The sequence below is a fragment of the Pangasianodon hypophthalmus genome, chromosome 3 (genome assembly GCF_027358585.1).
Source record: "Pangasianodon hypophthalmus isolate fPanHyp1 chromosome 3, fPanHyp1.pri, whole genome shotgun sequence".
Taxonomy (NCBI): Eukaryota; Metazoa; Chordata; class Actinopteri; order Siluriformes; family Pangasiidae; genus Pangasianodon; species Pangasianodon hypophthalmus.
The window spans coordinates 19,144,585-19,164,736 of NC_069712.1; the positions used below are offsets into that span (position 1 = coordinate 19,144,585).

A 20,152-nucleotide genomic window follows, 5' to 3' on the forward strand; every position below is an offset into this window, starting at 1 on the left:
AATGTATGCTTAAGGAAATATTTTCTCTCCCAGTATCTCAGAGTAGCATAGTGATAGAGGGGAAAATCAAGCATGTTTACTACCCACAATAAAGCAGCTAGTGTTTAAAAAAAAAAAAAAAAATGAACAGAAACAAGGATATTTCATCTTATTTATATTTCAGTTTATTAGTTTAATTCCCAAATAAATACTGAACATTTTAACAGCTGTTCATGGTGGTGTGCAATTAAAAAAAAATCAAGGTACAAAAAAGAAACCTTCACGATGGCAACTCAGCTTTGTGTTCATATCAGCCTATCAAGCCCTTCTCAAAATTATTAATATGCTACGTGGCCATACTGCATAGTAGTGTTTACAGCTCTCAAAGTACAACTTGCATACTTCCATTCAAAGTGAATCCATAACAGACACATCTTTTATATTGAGTATGTGCAGTACCTGGTGTGATGTCCTCAGTGGAGTGCTGTAGGCCTAAAATGGACCAATTTAGAGAAAGAAAAAAAGATGTGATGTCATTATTACTAAAGTGCATCTTGCAAAGACTTGTCTCATGAAGCTATTTACATTTTAAGAAACAAAGTGAAATATACCATATATTTCTATACATATTACAATTTGTAGTGATCACAACTTTTCACAACACTTCCACGCCAGTTTCATTTTTTCCATCCTATGTGTGAAGACAAAAAAGTTAAAAATAGAGAAGAAACAAATTCACATTTTTGCAAAGTAAAAAAAAAACCTTGCAATTAAGCAAACACGGTGATAAAAGCACACTGCTGGTTTAGTTCTTGTTCTTTTAATCATGCTTTTATTTGCATATCATCTTCCCTCTTACATAGTGCCTTCATATTTTGGGCAGCTTTGGTGCACTGATGATGGGATTAGACTTCTGTAGGAAGCGGCGTCCTGCACTTTTGTAGTCGTAAGTGCAGTTGTGGGTCTCTGCATAGCGGTGCGTGGAGCAGAAGTTGTTGCCACACCTTAATAAGGGAAACAGAGAAGTATCATCAGGAGAGACCGTAGAAAAAAAAAAAAAAAAAATGTGTGTAGTAATAAAGTGTAGCACATATACAGGCTTTTAAATTAGTAACAAATCGAGGAACTCTAGAAGATTCAGTGGGATTAATGTAGTAAGCAGTTAAGTCTGCTTTACAGAAATATGAATACAGATCAATTCAGAATAATATAGCATGGCTGAGACCATTCTCTAATTTGGAATCCATTTTCAGCACCTTTATCATTCCTCTACTTTAAATCACACATCAGAACCAAATCCCAAGAATATAACAGATTAAATACTGTATTCATATGTTTTAGAACAAATACCAGAAACATTGAGGCTAGCCAGAAATGACAAGCCATCATACAAGACCAGAAGAGAAAAACACAGATGTCACTACGAAGCATCTCAGAGCAGAACTGCTAATTTAGGACCTGACAATGTTACTCTCAACCACATCACGCCTTACAGAGAACGAGCTGATCTTACACCCGAACTGTAGCTCTGAAATATCACATCATAAAGCAGCTAAGCTTCTCTGCAAAAGGCAGTTCTGAGGTAAGCATAAGACAGTAAGACCAGAAAATATAAGGGCTTATCCTTTGTTTGAAAAGAGATCTTACAGATTGCACATATTAAGAATTCTGGAAATTCGTTGAGGAACCCCAGCCTACTGCTGAAATGAAAATGAACGTTATCATTCTGATCAACACTCAGACTTGTCTTATGACTGTAAGCTCTAGTCTACACAGCATGAAGAAATGTACAAAGGAGCACAGAGGGCTAACTTCAACTGCCTGCAGCCTAAGCCAAGTACCTGCATTCATAGCTGGTGGCTAACCCGGTCTTCTTCCCACATAGGAAGCAGTGTTTTGAAGTCTTCTTCTTTGAGCTCAGGGGGGCCTTCACAGGAGGGAGGTGATATGTCAGAGAGCCTACACATTTCAACAAAGCAAAAGATAATGTTAGAAATGTCTATACTTATAAATCACAGTATATTTATAAATATACTTATAAAATAACAGTAAGACGAAGAAATGCACCATCAAATAAACAAAAACAGTACACTGAAAGATGAGTAAAAACTATCACAGCTAACAGAAAAGCCTTCACCCTATTCCCATGATGCCACAGTCATCCATGGCCGGGAGTCCAAAAGAAGGAAGGGAGGGATACCATTACTCTCTCTTCTGTCAGTCATAGCGATGCTAGCCAATCGTGGGCTTCTGTGAGCGTATGTATGCCGAAGTGTGTTCAGTTTCCGTGATGTAGCATGAGATGAATTTTTAAGTAGAGACTTCAGTGATGCAAATTTTGGAGAGCGCTGTGGATGCAATTCTCTGTACAGTTATAATGTTTGTACTTTGTAGTGGAAATTACTTCCTTCCTTCCTTCCTTACTTAGTATATTAGTTCATAATTAATATTTGAGGTTTGGGTAGTCTCATACAACTATTTTTTCAAGATGAGCTCTCAGGAGCGTCTCTACTTCCAGGTCAGGCAGCTATCGATCAATATCTCACTAACCAATGAGAGTACATCGTAGTTAGGCCCGCCCACACGAGAGGTTTGTGCCAGAATGAGGAACGTAAACTTGCGGGTGTAAATGAAAACTCTGGCAGTGCGTTCATAGCTATTTGAAGACCATGTTAAATTTTTGCCACTGAGTTCATTATTTTCAGTTTCAGAGTGTTCTTCTTTTTTCCTCATTGTATATTTTTGTTCATTTCTTGAAAAGTTACATTCAATACTTTTGGCACAAATTTAATTCCTCAGAATTAGTCTGTGGGTGAGAATTGGCCAAATGACCAAAACTGAGTAAAAACAACAATAACAACAACAAAAACAATATCACTATGCTCTACACCCATATTTTACCAAGATAAAATAATATAAAGCCTGTAATGCATTTAAATTTGGTTGAAGGAGAAAATTAACTCCTATTAAACTTCAGACACTCATGTGGCTGCTAATGTACATTACTTACATAAATTCAGAGTGGTTACAGAAGGAGCCATAAATTCAGTGGCTACAGAAGGAGGAGGCTACACACATGAAAATAAGACACAAACCACAAAGACAGCCACATCAAAGCTCAGACGAAGCAGCTCTTACATACAGCATTCAGCTAGGTCACTGCCACATATAGACATCCTTGGAAATGCTGCCACAATTTATATGCTTGGAAAGTACACAACACGATAAAGGAACTCGTGCGTGACAGAATAAGCAAAAGAAGCTCTAGTCCAGGTGCTGAGGCATGAGATTGGATTTGTAGTTGCGTTCTGCAGCTATCAGTTCTGATATCAGAGAGATCAGCATGTTCAGGATGGGATGCAGACATTGGCAGTGATATTTCTGGGAACATTTTAGAATATCACAAACACCAGCTGCTGACGAATGTTTTACATTCACACCCACACACCCAACCATTTCTTGCTGCCTTGAAGCTTTACTATTGCAGTTCATATTTGCTGTTATTTTGCAGGTATAGTGTACTGAATTCAGCATACTGTGTGAACTTGTTCATGCATGTAAAAGTTTATGTTAGAGAGGAACAGAGCTGGTCATGGTTTCCATTTCCTGATGCTTGTTTTCTATGAATAGTTCTTCTTCAGCCAATGGTAGTGAGGAGCTGATGCCTCACCCACAATGATAGGGTCATAAAACATTCATAAGCCTCTACAAAGCAGCACTGTAATGCCATGCTACCCTTTAGGTCATGGACACACACTCATCATCTTTCTGATGCATGACGGCCTTAAAAAGAATGCACAAAGGTGTTCAGTCATTTCTAAACACAGTTTGATACATGGCTCTAACGCATATTGTCCTACACACGTTTATTGACAATTTCCTGCTTTACTATAAATAACAATAAAAGGTTATGTATTTTCACTTAATTCATGCTATTTTTGGTTCACCGCACTACAGGTCACCACAGACGTAAAAGACTTGATTAAATAAAGCCAGGCAGAAGCTGGAATTTCACTGGCATTCATGTGAGACCTAATGCATGTAATAAAAAGATAAATCTAGCTGTGACAAAAAGCATTTCAAGGACTAGGCTGTGAGATGCAGCCTAGTGATGCGTGTCATGCGCCACTGAGGACTCATTCTTCAAAATACTTACTGCAAAATATTACAAAACAGTCAATGCAGAAATACTAAACAAGGTTAAGTCTCCAGACAGAAAACGCATGTTGTTTAGGGGTGTTACTGTTCATTTTTAATGGTGTGATAATTTAGTTTAAAAATATCATGGCTTCATATTTTTAATGTGCAAGCCCCTGGTGAAAATTAAAGGAAAATTGCTGTTGTAGCACAGTTCCACATGTCTACTATAAATTAGTAGCAGGATACTAAGATTACTGAACATATGGTTGGCACTTGAGACACTGATTGGTCAAATACAAATGTCACAGGATTGTCACTTGAATCAGACAAACATCATGTTGATAAATACACTAGTTAGCTAGTATCATTTTTATACTGGACAGAACAGCACCACAAAAATTTGGTTTACAGTGGTAAACCAAAAAAAAAAAAAAAAAGTTTTGTTTGGTCCTTTATCTCTCTTCATACAAACTCAATGTCACATAGGGAACAACATCTAACCTCAAACCCTCCAGAGAACTATGCTACTTTCACCAGTGCCATTATATGATGGAAAAGGGAAACTGATAAATGACCAAGGTAGGGACAGTTCTTTATTCAGTTCAGTAACTCTACCACTTCATACAGCACTGAGTTATTGGAGAAGAGAAGCACAACTGCCCTAATTGATATGTTAAAGTGGCTGACAAGCTTCTGGAGGAAATTATGTGATGCTGACACATGGAGTAATTGAGTCTTTGTGATAGATTCATCTCTCTAACAAAATGTCTCCAGAATGTAAAGTGTACAGACTCACCTAGTCTCTTTATTGAACTGGAGGGTCCACTGGTTGAGTCCAGGATGCCTGATGGCTGAAAAGACAGTATTTTATAAATCTGTTGAGTCCTCTTTTCAGTATAACTTGATCCATACCCATGTAAAGGAGAAGCGCCACTTTGATAATATGCTAAGATTAAAGAAAAGAAATAACTTTTTTCCAACCATACTAAATTATTGACCGAAATTCAACATCTTTGGTCTAGTGTAAAATGCAGATATGTACAGATCCAGCAGTGGTTCGGAGAGCTGCACACTCACCGTGTATGCTGCTCGCTGCAGGGGAACTATTCTCTGTAGCAGATCCTCCTGTAGCAGATGGATGTTGGCTTGCAAGGGGGCATTTGTGCCACACAATCTGGTCAGATCACAAGGCCTTGCTAGCTTTTCATCGATGTTACTCACACAGCCTGACAGCTCTCTGGAAATGTTGTTGGCCATATTGGTGAGGTCCTGTGCCTCGCTCTTGCATACCCTGTCTGGCTGTTTTACTGGTGAGTCCACTCTGATGGCATGGAAAGGAGGGATCTGTGGAGCCGGGCATGGTGGAATGGTAGGCCCTCTGTTAGAGCCGAGGAAGGGGCGAGACACTTCCCTGGTAAAAGTGTCTGTGAAAGGTCGAGGCACATGCGGAGGAGTGTGTAGCGAGTTCAGTGCAGCTCTGTCAGATTGGGACTGTAGTGTCTTAGTGCCTACTGACCATGTGCTAATGGACTCTGAGCCCACAACTTGGGAAAGCAGAGGAGTTGCAGTCATGGGTTCGTTCACAGCTCCTAAAGAGTCCAGACTAGTCTCCTGCTGAGCAGAAACATCCAGACTCAGTGGCTCTGGAAGCAGGCTATTAAACGGAATGGGTTTGGAAGCCTCCATCATAACTCCATCTTCCGGTAGCATTAGTCCATCACTCTGTATCTCTGTCTCGTCTTCAGCTTCCAGACCAGACAGGACAGACAGCGGTGGGTACAGACAGTCTGTTATAGCCTTTGGCTCACTCACATCCAGCCTGGACACTTTAGGAGGTAGCCTAATATTCCTGGGTGTGGGCTTATTCCATGGCTCCTCCTCCTGAAGTATGTATTTGCTAGAAGTTGTCAGTGAGGAAGTGACTCTACCAGAGGCAGGACTTGGGTGACAGGTGAAAGGTGGGCCAGCTTCGGAGGAAGACTGTTGCTGATCACCAATCAGAGGTAGCTGTGTTGCAGGGGCATGGCCAATCTGAGGAAGGATGCGGAGCATTCGGTGGTGGCGAGCAGAGCCAAGTGAGCCACAGAAAGGACGTGGACCAACCGGAGGCCTCACTCTCAACTTGGTAGACTTCTTGGGCTAAAAAGGTAATATGCAAATAAATAAATAAATAAATAAATAAAAGCAGAAATACAAACTTTTATCTGAGAATATAAAAGATTCGTGCACAGCCATTAGTCACTGGCGTAAGCTAATGAAAATTATGAAGAACTGTTCTCTGTAGATATTAAATCCCAGAAATAGTTGCAAGAGCCCTAACATTTTAGCAGACTCCTAAAGACTTTGCAGAGAAGTGGTGTTAATTAAGGCACTTCGCCATTGTGCTGAACTTGTTGTTATTACTGTACTGGTTATGAGAATTGTTCCTCCAGTCTAGTGACATTTACTCCTAGTCTGTGTTAGTGACAATTCTAATAAAAAAAAAAAAAAGGCTTAAGACAATTACTGTTTGGCATAAAAAGACTAGCATCATTTTAAGCACTTTTATACTTACTGATCTATACATCTACAGTCAGTCTTTCCTCTGGTACCTTTTTATTGAGGTTCATATTCTCCATCTTGGCTTTGAGTAGCTTCATCTTGTTCATAGTGATAGTGTTCTCTAGCGTCAGCTGTGCAGAGGAAATGCTAACACCCTCCTCCTCTTCCTCAGTGTACACATTGTGCACTGAACCACTGCTAAACCAAATACATGCACAACAAAACCATTGAAGCATAATTAAATATACTCAAAGTGTTTATCTTGAATTCTGTGTTCCCAAACAGAACATTCACACACTTTTGCAAAACGTTTAAGCCATTTTTGAGGATACCAAAAAACATCTTTATTTTCAGCAACTTCAGACACAAGCACTTCTAACTCACCTTCACTAAAATATATGAAATGGACTTTGCCTTATTTTGATTCAAAAAGAAAGCACTTTTTGGTCTATAGCTCAAATTTCTCTTAACTTGTGACTTCCCTTTGAACAAACCTTAGTGACTTCGACACAGGTGTCAGAGTTCCGTCTCCACGGTCCACAACTCGGAAGACGTTGAGCTGGTCACCCTCTTTGTACACCAGTAAAGTGACCTGTTTATTAGACAGAGACTTTTCCCACACCTCATCACTCTTTGAATCCAAGCAGTCAGAGGTATCTTTTACTGAGTTCTCCATGGTCACTTAAGAGGGAGGGAAAAGGGAAAAAAAAAAAAAAAAAAAAAAAAAGGGTTTGTTCACTCTGTGAAACATCATGCAGTGTATGCAGTACTCATTTCAACAGTCAACGTGTGCACAAAGCTTATGATTCTCAGTTATCAGTATTAGTCAGCTAGTCAGACACCTCGTTTGGTGTTGATAGGCCCACCCCTCATGGCAAGGACCAGCTTGAGAGTGCAACCTTCTGCAATGCTGTAATGACAAGCAAGTACAAATTCTAATTAAACTTTATCTCAGTCCAATTTCCCCTAATCTATGCTACAACAATTTACCTGAGACGGGGTGGCATGACTACAGTAACTGACACAGAACAGGAAATCAGGCTTATGTGTTGAAGACAAAGAAATGCCTGGGTGCTGAAATGTTCCCAATCAGAGCAAAAATAATTACCTATAGTCATTCAAACAGTACTCATCATCAAGTTCCAAGCTATTCCAGATCAAATGCTGCTGAGCAACAGGGATACCTGTAATAAACAAAGAAGAAATAAAGAACTCATGTTAAGTAATCTAGTTGGCAAGATACAAACATTCAGCTCTGACAATGTGCAGGAAAGGGGTGGAGGACAAAGTCTGGTTAATGGCTGACACTGGAATATTATACTGTAATGAAATTTGAAGTTAGAGGGGCTATAGACAAAATATACACTAAATTCAACATGGGGCATCAGGCTGCTGGAAACCCACTGTACGGTCAAAGTGTCCTCATCCTTCACAAAAAAAATCCATTGTCCTTGAAATCTCAAGGTCTTATTGTTATTAAATGCACTTTTAATCTGAGCAAAGGTCCTAAAAGTGGACGAAACTGGGAATCACCAAAAGCAGAAGAAACACCTGGTGCTCATACATCCTATTAGCAATTCCTATGAAAAAGAAAATACAACAGTTCATATTACATTGCAGGTGCTAAAAAACCCATGCAGAAGAAGCATGTCTCAGTGCTGCCCCCCACTGTAGACTGAATGCATCAATCAGCCCAGAGATGCAGTTTATCTAGCATCCAAGTTTAGCAAAGGGCACTACAGCCCCCAGGGTTGACTCAAAATTAAAATGAAAAAGATCTCACCAGAAAAAAAACTGGATCACAGCAGACAATTACTCACAGCTGTTTGTGTCAAATTAGATTAATCTCTAGGTTAATTAATCTCTAGATTAACCCAAACAAGATTACATATTCAACATAAGACCTTGGCTCTTGTTTCTTAATCATACACATGTAGAAATGAGACACCAAAATAAACTTCAGCAAGACTATCCGGTCTACTACTGGACACCCAGTCCCTTCCTCTCGGCACAAAGTCCATTTTAAGGTTGCCTAAGAACAGGTAAACAAAGCCAACCACAAACCTTCATGACTTCCAAAACATGTGTGTGCTGTTTCTAATCAATAAATATCTCTCTCTCTCTCTCTACATACATACACACACACACACGTGTAATATATATATATAAACTGACGTTACTGATGGCATTTAGACTATAACCAACACCATTTACCTTTAGATAATTTTCTATGTTTACATTTCAGCTCTGAAGCACCTCACAAAAAAATATGCATGTGTATATGTAACTCACCCACTCACATACAGTGGATATAAAAAGTCTACACACCCCTGTTAAAATGGCAGGTTTTTGTGAAGTAAAAGAATGAAACTAAGATAAATCATGTCACATCCTTTCTCACCTTTAATGTGAAATTGCAGAGTACACTAATAAAGTGAATAACAATAAGAAACTTTGATAAGCAAAAAAGGAAAATAAAAAACTTACAATATCCTAGTTGTATAAGTGTGCACACCCCTAAACTAATATTTTGTTGAAGCACCTTTTGATTTTATTACACCACTCAGTCTTACTGAGTAAGAGTCTATTAGCATTGCACATGACTTCCCAATATTTTCTCCACTCTTTCTTGCAAAAATATTCTAGATCCGGCAAATTGTGAGAACATCTCCTGTGCACAGCCCGCTTCAGGTCACCCCACAGATTTTAGTTAGATTCAGGTCCGGGCTTCAAAAACATTGATCCTCTTTTGGTTAAGCCATTCCTTTGTTGATTTGGATGTCTGCTTTGGGTCATTATCATACTGAAAGGTGAAATTCCTTCAACTTCAGTTTACCAGCAGACACCTGAATGTTTTGCACTAAAATCAGCTGGGATTTGCAGCTATTCATGATTCCCTCTGCCTTGATAAAACTCGCAGTTCTGGCTGAAGAAAAGCAGCTCTAAAGCATGACGCTGCCACCACCATGCTTCACCGTGGGTATAGCGTTCTTTTTGTTGATGTGTTTTTTTTTGCGCCAAACATAACTTATGGAATTGGTCTCATCAGACCACAACACATTTTGCCACATTGTTTGGGGTGATTTATTTGGGCTTAGATTTTTTTTTTTTTTTTTGAGAAAGGGCTTCTGTCTAGCCACCCTAGTCCACAGCCCAGACATGCAAAGAATATGAGAGATTGTTATCACATAAACAGTACTTGTCAGATATTCCTGCAGCTCCTTTAATGTTGCTGTTGGTCTCTTGGCAGCCTCCCTTGTAAGTTTTTGTCTTGTCCTTTTAAAAATTTTGGAGGGATGTCATGCTCTTGGTAATGTCACTTTGGTGCACCATTTTCTCCACTTGGTGATGTTGGCCTTCACGGTGTTCCGTGGTACATCTAATGTTCTGGAAATTTTTTTGGTACCTCTCTCCTGATCGATTGCTTTTGACAGTGGGAACCTGTACAGGCTTTGTCAGTTCTTTGTAGACCATGGTTTCAACATTCGGATGAAACCAAGATGGTGTCGAGAAAATCCTACAAAAACAGCTGGTCTTTATTTGGGGTTAATCACAATAATTTCATTGATGACAGCTGTATGATAATTACTTTTGTACAAGAGTTTGAATGTGATTGGTTCATTTTGAACATACCTACATCCCCAAATATAAAAGAGTGTGCACACTTATGCAACAAGATTATTGTAAATTTATTTTTCCTATTTTTCCCTAAATTGTTTCTGATCATTTTTCACTTAATTTTTTACGTTGTAATTTGAGGGTGAGAAAAGTTCTGACATGATTCATCTTGGTTTAATTTTTTTCATCACAAAATCTTGCCATTTTAACAGGGGTGTGTAGACTTTTTATATCCACTGTACACTACACACTAGGTGTCTTGTTGAACAACTCATTCCAGATTAATCCTGTTTGCTGTTATAATAACCTTTATTCTTTTGCGAAGGCTTTCCACTAGATTTTGGAATGTGGCTGTGAGGATTTGCCACATTTGGTCAGGCACTGATGTCATGCGAGGAGGCCTGGGGTGCAGTCAGAGTTCCAATTCATCCCAAAGGTGTTCAGTTGAAGTCAGGGCTCTGTGCAGGCCACCGAGTTCTTCCACTCCGACCTTGGCAAATTATGTCTTCATGGACCTTACTTTGCACAGGGGCATGCTGTCATGCTGGAACAGGTTTGGGCCTCTTGGTTCCAGTGAAGGGAAATTGTAACACTACAGCATACAACAGTATCCTATACAATTGTGTGCTTCCAACATTGTGGCAGCAGTTTCAGGAAGGCCCGCATATGGATTTGATGGTCATGTGTCTACATATTTCTGGCCATGTCGTGCAGACTTAGCAAAAGAACATTTAACCACAAGCCGGCTATTAACACTGACGTAATCTTTGTTGGGTTCACTGTGGAAACAACCACAGACAAAGCACCTAGAGTGATATGTAACAATGCAATGATCACTGCATAAATTATACCATGGCAACACAGCACTGGACCAGGTAGCGTTGCCACCTCACAGTTCCAGGATCTGATCCTGAGCTCAGGTTACTGTCTGTGCAGAGCTTCTCATGTTCTCCCTGTGTCTGTGTGGGTTTTCTCCAGGTTCTTTGGTTCCCTGATATTTTTCAGCATTTAATGTGAAACTATAACTGGCAGCCAAAAACTGAGGTTAATGAGGTAAAGGCTATAAACAATATGCTGGATAAACAGGTTATATTCAGTCAGTTACAGTTGGCAGGGCTTTGTTTTGCATATTATTCTCAAACATGTCTGATCATGCCCTTCAGCTCCTTCAAATATATCAATAGAAGAAACCTTATATTTCTCACATGAAGGTGTAATTCACTTCTAACCTCACAGCAGAGAAGACACACCTTTGCGTTTAGCAGGATCTGAAGTGCTGAGGCTGTTTGCTGTCTCACCTCTCAAAGCTCATCAACACCCAAGTTAGACAGACAGAGCTCTTTGCAACACACTGGTGTTTTTACAGAGCCGCATGACTTAACAGAAACCAAAACTCACATCCTTCATGTGGCAAACTGATGTTGTCTTATCATTTGTATCACTGAAGTGTATGGTGTCTACAATATGAATAAAGTGCATTCACTCATTATGTATGACACAAAACAACGGAGTACTTTGCAGGTACTTAAAAATCATCTCACTGTGACTCAAACACAACTGGCGCTGTAAGTGACAGCTTGTGAAGCTCTTTTAGGACTTCCAGTATTAGCCTTGTAGCTTGAGTGCAAAACCAAAGAAAGGCCATTTCAGACAAATAATAATAATAATCAGCATCATCACACTCAAAGACACCTCACAATATTAGGGTGTTTTCTGACCTGTACATCTGTGCTTTGCTCCGAAACGGGAACTTAAATTGTTACAATGCTGAATTTTCTCCTTGGCTCGGTTCGCTTTCATAAGGCAACATTTCAAAGCGTACCAAAATGTGTTTATGTAAGTCACATGTGAGTAAACTGTCCTCTCACTGGTCAGAGTGCGCGTGTTTATGTTCCGGGGCTCCATTCATAGCAGTCATCCACCAAGATGGATAGGCAGCAGCTCAGAGAGCTTACTGTGGCTTTCTTTTTAACTGTAATTATAATTTATCAGTTTGAGTGGGAATCGATGTTTCATCACGACAAAATTGTTTTTTTTTTTTTTGTTGTTTTTTTTTTTAAAGTTGTTCAGAAGTATGTTCATCAGACCAACTTTCAAGAAGGCATTTTACCTCGAATTTGGTCCAAGTTAAACCACGAATCATGTTGCAAGCCATGAGTAAAACAAAAAACGCTTTTTACGTAACTACGTTCCCATCATGCACTGCTATACAGGTTGGTTCATTGGTCTGTTGGGTCGGATTGCTTTCTCACCAAAGTGGACCGCTCCAGAGTTCATTTGCAATCAGACTGAGACCAGCTTGTTCGGGTGGTCTCGGACCGATTGTTTTGGTGCAGATCCAAGCACACTTGCCGTGATCATATACGTCTAAATGAACTGAACCAAGGCAGAAAACGAACCAGGTTCCAAACCAAACGCTCCAAATGAGCCAGGTGTGAAAACGCCCTTAAAAATCAAGTATCCCATACTGCAGAACAAAAAGTCCATGGGGTGGAGCTGGACCTGATCCAGCTCCTTCTATTGGGACAGAGTCAAGCCCAGAATCCAGATGGTGAAGACAACTCAGTGTGTCTGTACAGCATGGTGTCAGTTTGTTTTAGGCTTAAAGAAGGTGTTGGATCAGATTCATCTCTACCCCATGGACTTTTTGTTGTACAGAAAGGAGTATTCCTTAAAAACGAGTATAAAAAAGAGGGAGAAAGAAGAAAATTAGCTCTTACTAAGAGGGGTACTAGTAAGGGGGGGGAGTATGTTGTGTGAGGGGAAAAAGTATGTTTACAGCTGAAACAAGGCAGAAATCAACAGCCACAGAGATACTGTGGGATGAAGTTCAAAAAACTAGAGGCCACCAGTGAATTCAGATGGGTTATTTTTTACTTCATTTCTATCCATTTTTTATTCTAACTGTGCTAAATGTTTAATATGACACAACTAGGGTATATAAACATTATAAATATTTTACACTATGTTCCCTGGGATTTTAAAGAAAGTTAGAGTCTGATCACAATTTTAATACAGGCAGTTAATTATGCAGAAAACAAAACTGTCAGAGATTTCAGTGAAAGAGAAGTGAAAGAGAGGTGAAAGAGAAGAACCTCAAGTTTCACTGTTTCAAAGGCTGTCTTACAGAATTACAACAATGAGAGTTCCAGAGTCACTGAGAGAAGGAGTCCATTGGTGAGTCATTTATAAGTCGTCTGAGTGCTACACAGGGGACTAGAGAGTCTACCATATTTTCCTAAAAATTAAACTAGAAACAAAAAGTTTAGAAATTGGTCTATAGGTTGAGAGACAGAAGATCAAGGCCAGTTTTTTAAAAAATGGTGTAACCACAGCAAGGGAAAGAACCAGATTGAGGGAAATACTGATGAAGTGGGAGAGAGGTAACAGACGAGCGGGCCTTAATGATGGAGGCTGGGGCACGATCAAGATGGCAGACAATATACTTATTAAATACAGACACTGATTCTGAATCAGTGTGTGCAAAGATGTGCTCAGAGCACATTAAACAAAGAAAGCAGAGCAGTTTCACAATAACAAAAACAGACTTGGTTCCTGTTTCCACTTTTTGACTTTGGTATACTGATGAAACCTGTGAGAGGACAAGCATTTCCATTACACAAGTACAGGCAGACTAAAGACTGGTCTATTAAATGTCTCCTGAAGAAAAAACACATTAAATAATTTATTAAAAACATATTTACCACACAGATACTCACCACACAGATACTCATTATATGAGTTGAGAGAACAGGTTCACCAGTGTGTGAAGCCTTATGTGTCACGCTTGCACAAAACCGATGTGCCCAATGGCCAATCACTAATCACCACCGTTTCTCCCACCTGTGCACTTTGTTGTTCATGTTAAACTAAAGTAATAAAATAATAAAGGGTAATTATTTCATCGGCCCAAAGGTTAGTTTATGGTGCCACAACCAAAACCAACTTCCTCTTTTTTTTTTTTTGGATTATTTCCCAATTATATCCCTAATTTAGTTTTGGCCAATTCTCATCCACCAGTCAGGTCTCCCATATCATGTGACAACTACCAACCAAGCAAAGTCTATCATGTGCTTCCTCCAAGACACATGAATCCCAACAACCGCATCTTTTCAAATTGCTGCTCATGCTGCATCATGGGGCAGCGTAACACACTCGCCCTCTTCGGCATGCATGAGCTGGAATCGGGAGCCCATTATTTTCTATTCTGATTAAGCTTCTATTCTCTACACTTCTAAGAGTCTTCAGAAAATCTTCCTTCTTCATATACCCTAATTTGATATGTAAATGATCATGATGAATCAGTGAATATGCAAATTACTTCTAGCAACTTTTGAGTGTGCTTTAAGCTACTTTTCTCTGAACAGAGTAGGCAACTCTAGACAGAAGAACACCCTGGGGCAAACCCAGGACTCAACTGGGGAACACATAGCATCATCAGTATGCATAAGTATGCAAATTGAAAACACCCGTGTGTCCTCCTGTCATCCCAGCCACATCCCATCTCCTTCTACCCTGATTACTTCACACTCTTACATACAAACTACCACATCATTACAAAAAAGGTACAGGCACCACACTGAGAAAATGTGACCCTGAATGGGTAAACTTTAGATTGACTAAAGAGTCTGAAGCAGAGAAAACTGTTTACCAAAATCAGACAAACGAGGAAATGTCAGAACAGTAATTTCAGTTTACTGACATAGCTTGTTTCTAATGTACAATTACGCCGTACTGTACCTAACTTCAGAACAGATTTAGCCAAATAGTTGGCTGTTAGAAAACTAGCTAGTATTTGTCACAGGACAACACGAGTATAAAATTTCAGGATCAAGGTCTTGATTTGGACCATCAATATCTCAGAGATTTATATAACAGTACCCAGATGTCTCACCATATAGCCTACCATTTCCATTCCTTTTTTGTTGTTTTTTTGGATATACTTGATATTGCATTTACATTTGTATATTCTGTGAATTGGATATGTCAAAGTACTTTATTAGGAACGCTATACTAACACTGGGTAGAGCCTCCCTTTGCTCTCAAAACAGCCTCAATTCTTAGTGGCATTGATTCCACAAGATGTTGGAAACATTCCTTTCAGATTCTGGTCCATGTTGACATGATTACATCACACAATTCCTGCAGATTTTTCAGGTGCACTTTCATCCCAACGGTGTTCTACTGGATTCAGATCCGATGACTGGGAATCAACAAGGCATTTCCATCCACAGAACTGCTGCTCACTTTATTTTTTTGCACTTTCTTGCACCTTTCTGATTAAACTCTAGAGACTGTTGTGCGTGAAAATCCCAGGAGATCAGCAGTTATTGAAATACTCAAACCAGCCCGTCTTGCACCAACAATCACAGTCAAAATCACTGAGATCACATTTTTTCCCCCCATTCTGATGATTGATGTGAAAATTACCTGAAGCTGCTGGCCCATATCTGCATGATTTTTTTCCAATGCACTGCTTCCACATGATTGGCTGATCAGATAATTGCATGAATGAGGTGCACAAGTGTCCTTAATAAAGTGCTCAGTGAGTGTAAATCCAGTATTTGTCAGCTACCATAAGAATTTCAATGTGCAGTTTTCCATGTGTCATCTGCGCAAATGACAAATAAAAGACTCTTACCTGACATTCCAACCAAGACTTTTATTCATTACTAACTTAACTAAGTTACCCAGCTGTGTAGCTTTGCACACAGGTTCGGTAGCTGAGGGGTCCTGGTTGCCTTGTCATCCTCTTATACTTTCGATATCAGACAATGATGGGTTAAACAGCTTAAACCTCCACCCTTGGATGGCTGATTCTGATTTTATAGATTATTATATTTATAGGTTATATAGTAATAATTGGTGATACATTCTATTCTATTGACTGACATTTGTGTAGGGTTACTTTTAAAGACAACAGACCAAACAGCACAAGCACACTAGTGGAGCCAATCCAGAGCAGGACTGGTGAAGTAGTTTAAACTTTTATGAATTTGTCACATGACTTTTAGGGCAGGACGAATCCATCCTCCTTTAACTGGCATAAGAGGTCTTCAAATTTAAATCTAAAACTGTCATGTGAACTTTATATCAGGATGATTAAACATTATACCATAAATCTCCACAAAATTTCTCCATGTCTCCACAAAAAAAGCAAGTAAAACTATTTCACAACACTATTAAACACTAGTTATGAAAGTACACATACCTTCCAGTCTCTGAATCTTGGCTTTTACGGAGACAATCGTCTCAAACGGGGAGACCCGCAGCTGGAAGCAGGTCCCTGTCAGAGTCTCTATGAACAGCTCCATGGTCTCATAGAAGGGCAGTTTGTAGTTGACAACCCCTAGGTTATCATCGTTGAAAAATGGCGGCTCCCTCTTGTCGGCCATGTTTGTAGAGAGGGGAGATTCTTTAGGAAGAGACTGGGATGAAACCTGCCCAAGGTGGAGGAGTGAGGGTTGTGATCTCACCACCGTCCCCGGGTACACTCATCCTGGACAGAGGCCTACGCTGTGGAAAAGACACGACACACTGAGCTGTGCAACACAAGCTACAGCCATTCGTTGTGTGACATCTGAAACAACTGTTTGTATAAGGGTGTGTGTGTGAGCGGTATCCTCTTACTCCTTACTAGACAGTGATTTGAACCTCAGTGCTGCAATGCTCCAAAAACAAGCACATACACCGCTTAGCCTAGAATGCTAGAGTGCAAGGGGGGGGGGGGGGGGGGTGTCAGAATTGATAGCCAACAGGCGAGTACAGACGGCCCCTTGTACTGATTCATATGTTGGTCATATGTTGGTTAGAGTTCCACACAGACTGGAGTTTTTCCTCCAAGCAGATATTTTATTGACCATTGCAAGAATGGGAGGAGAACGTTCAGAATATTCCAAAAAAAGTTCACTGATTTAAACAAATCCCTCAAAACACTACTGTTTTTTGTAATAACTAATAAATAAACTTCTCTCCCCGCTATATTTGGAGCTATATTTTTGGTTCTCCCCCATTTTCTCCTCAAATTGGTCACCTGCCAATTTCCACCCACCATGCAGTCTAACACATGACAGCTTTCTCTGAGACACATGAAGCCGTGTCCTGCTCGTGCTGCAAACATTCAGAAAGTGCTATCTACTCTGCTCCACATATATGTCCATGTCCGGGAAAAATTCCCACAATTAGCTAGTGTCACTGTGACTGATGAGGAGAGAGAGAGTATGTCATCCCTCCCACCCAGACAGCCCGGGCAATTTTGCTTTCCTTGGCTCCCGGACATGGTTGGCTGTGGCATCCGTGGCATTCATATTCGCAATCTCCCAATTATAGGGCAAACCATAAACTGTATCTTAATAAGGAATGTTAGCAAATGTGATATGCACTGAGTTAGACCCTTAGTGTCTTTATCCACTATATACATACTTTTTCCACAACATTTCTGGATTTGCATACTTTTCTAGGATCTGGAAAAAAGGTTCCTTCAGATATAATTTTCCAGACCTTTATGAATTCATCTGTGTATTCATCAAAACTAACCGAGTGTAGATGAGTTCTCAAATACTACAGTGCACTAACCAAACACAAGATGCTCAACACGCTCGTAAAAAGTCTTGATAAGGCAAAACAAGGAAGCATCTGCAAGCCAGAGCTATTGTTGGTGTAATCCTGCAAGAGCCATAAAAAAAAAAGAATCAAACCACCTTAACAACCAGTGTGATAATCTGAATAAGTCACCTAATAAGTCAAGAAAGATAGCCATGTACAATTAACTGACCTTTTACCAGCACATTTATGGGGTCACAATAAGTGTGTGTGTGTGTGTGTGTGTGTGTGTTTCAAGTGCAAATCCCTTTTCAACAAGACGCAATAAGACAAATCTTTTCTCTGGTAGCTTGTAGACATGTAAAGTAACAGGCCTGTTATATGAAAAATATAATAGTACGTGTTTTGCTATGAAAAACAGCTTCAAGGAGACAAACTCCACATCCTAAAGGACCCCAAATTACTTAATTAAATTCACTTACTTGTGTTACTTTATTAACTGACAAATAAAAAACTGAAAACCTCCACAAAACGCAATCTAACTAAAGTTTGAAAGAGCCAGCAGGAGGCTTCATGTCTGCTGCAGGAGCCTGAAGCATTACTGCTCTTCAGTCATGGCGGCAAGCACCAGTCTCACACACGACCCAGAGAGCTGGCCAGATTTCCTGAGCTGCAGCTGTTCAGAGGAGATCCCACACTTACACACACTTCCATTAGATCACCATTTGGAGAGAATGCCATCTAAATGATGTAGCTCTCCATCAACCGGCACTGCCAAGATAACAACACTTTGTAGACGTCCCAATAAAATGAATGTTGTTTACATGCTGGTACTCTAGAACCCAATAAAAAGAAAACAACATACACAAAAATATGAACGCGCACAAACAAAACTAGCTCGCGCCACAGATAGCAACCTAGCTAACTGTCTATTTCAGTTAGCTAGAATTTTATGGAACACAAAGCTAACAACAGGTACGGTTACACATAATGATAATAATGACGATGATGCTAGCGGCTGTCGTGCTAGTTAGCTAATTCACCAACCCTTTTTCCGCTGCCGTTATCGTGAGAAATAAAACAATAGTAATAATAACAACTAAATCATGATTTACGTCACAGCGGGTCTCAGTACCATTAATTCCTCAGGACATCTTCACCATTTTTCGGTCTGTCCCAGTGAACATGGTGGGAGGAGTCTATTCTGGCACTTTTTGATTGACATCAGGGAAGCCGTATGGCGTCGGCAGTAATCTGGAAAGACGATTGCAAGCTCCAATGAGAAAACTGCGGAGGCGGGATTACAGCCTGTTCGGTTGCAGGTGAGCGATTTTCCTCGCTGTCTCCCGGATGTGAACTCTGGTTTCTAAGTAACACAAGTACACACATGTGAGGCTCCGTCTGACCTGCGCGTTACCACACTACCCTCACCGAGTACTTTATTAGGAACACCTGTACACCTACTCGTTCATGCAATTATCTAACCAATGATTTCATATCCGTTTTTAAAATCCTAACTGTGGACATGGAATTGTTGCCAAATCCTTTCTACCTATGACCTGTTTAAATCATTTTCAAAATCATGCACGCATGAACGAGTGCATTGACTCGACCTAATGAACGCCCCATAAAATAAATAAATAAAAATAAACATCGATCAGCCATAACATTAAAACCAGCTGTCTAATATTGTGTAGGTCCCTTGTGCCACCAAAAACAGCCCTGACCCACTGAGGCATGGACTCCACAAGACCTCTGAAGGTGTGCTGTGGTATCTGGCACCAAGACTTTAGCAGCAGATCCTTTAAGTCCTGTAAGTTTCGAGATGGGGCCTCCATGGATAGGACTTGTTTGTTCGGCACATCCCCAGATCTCAATCCAATTGGGGGCCAAGTCACCACCTTGAACTCTTTGTCATGTTCCTCAAACCATTCCTGAACAATTTTTGCAGTGTGGCAGGGTGCATTATCCTGCTGAAAGAGGCCACTGCCATTAGGGAACACTGCTGCCATGAAAGGGTGTACTTAGTCTGCAACAATGTTTAGGTGGGTGGTGTGTGTCAAAATAACATCCACATAAATGCCAGAACCCAAGGTTTCCCAGCAGAACATTGCCTCCACCGGGTTGCCTTCTTCGCATAGCGCATCCAGGTGCCATCTCTTCCTCAGGTAAGCATCCAAATGATGTAAAAGAAAACGTGATTCATCAGAATAGGCCACCTTCTTCCATTGCTCCATCGTCTAGCTCTGATGCTCATGTGCCCATTGTACTTTCAGTGGTGGACAGGGTCAGCATGGGCACTCTGACCAGTCTGTGGCTACGCAGCCCCATA

At 40.2% G+C, this 20,152-nt stretch overlaps 1 protein-coding gene across 7 annotated transcripts; it reads right to left on the reverse strand.

Moving 5' to 3' along the window:
• Positions 1 to 141: 141 nt before the first annotated feature.
• Positions 142 to 19,078, reverse strand: zfand4 (zinc finger, AN1-type domain 4). 7 transcript variants are annotated; one of them, XM_034303116.2, is made up of 10 exons: positions 18,956 to 19,078; positions 16,490 to 16,794; positions 7,769 to 7,844; positions 7,503 to 7,570; positions 7,155 to 7,341; positions 6,711 to 6,855; positions 5,197 to 6,258; positions 4,916 to 4,970; positions 1,821 to 1,938; positions 142 to 983 (listed from the first exon to the last, which is right to left on the reverse strand). In XM_034303116.2, the coding sequence occupies exons 2-10, from the start codon at positions 16,671 to 16,673 to the stop codon at positions 848 to 850; spliced, it is 2,031 nt and encodes a 676-aa protein (XP_034159007.1). In that variant the 5' UTR covers positions 16,674 to 16,794; positions 18,956 to 19,078; the 3' UTR covers positions 142 to 847. The 7 variants fall into 7 exon arrangements, with proteins under 7 accessions (XP_034159007.1, XP_034159000.1, XP_034159005.1 ...); XM_034303109.2 differs by having other exon boundaries at positions 6,711 to 6,858; XM_034303114.2 differs by having other exon boundaries at positions 6,711 to 6,858; positions 16,490 to 16,789; positions 18,956 to 19,072.
• Between the last annotated feature and the right edge of the window lie 1,074 nt (positions 19,079 to 20,152).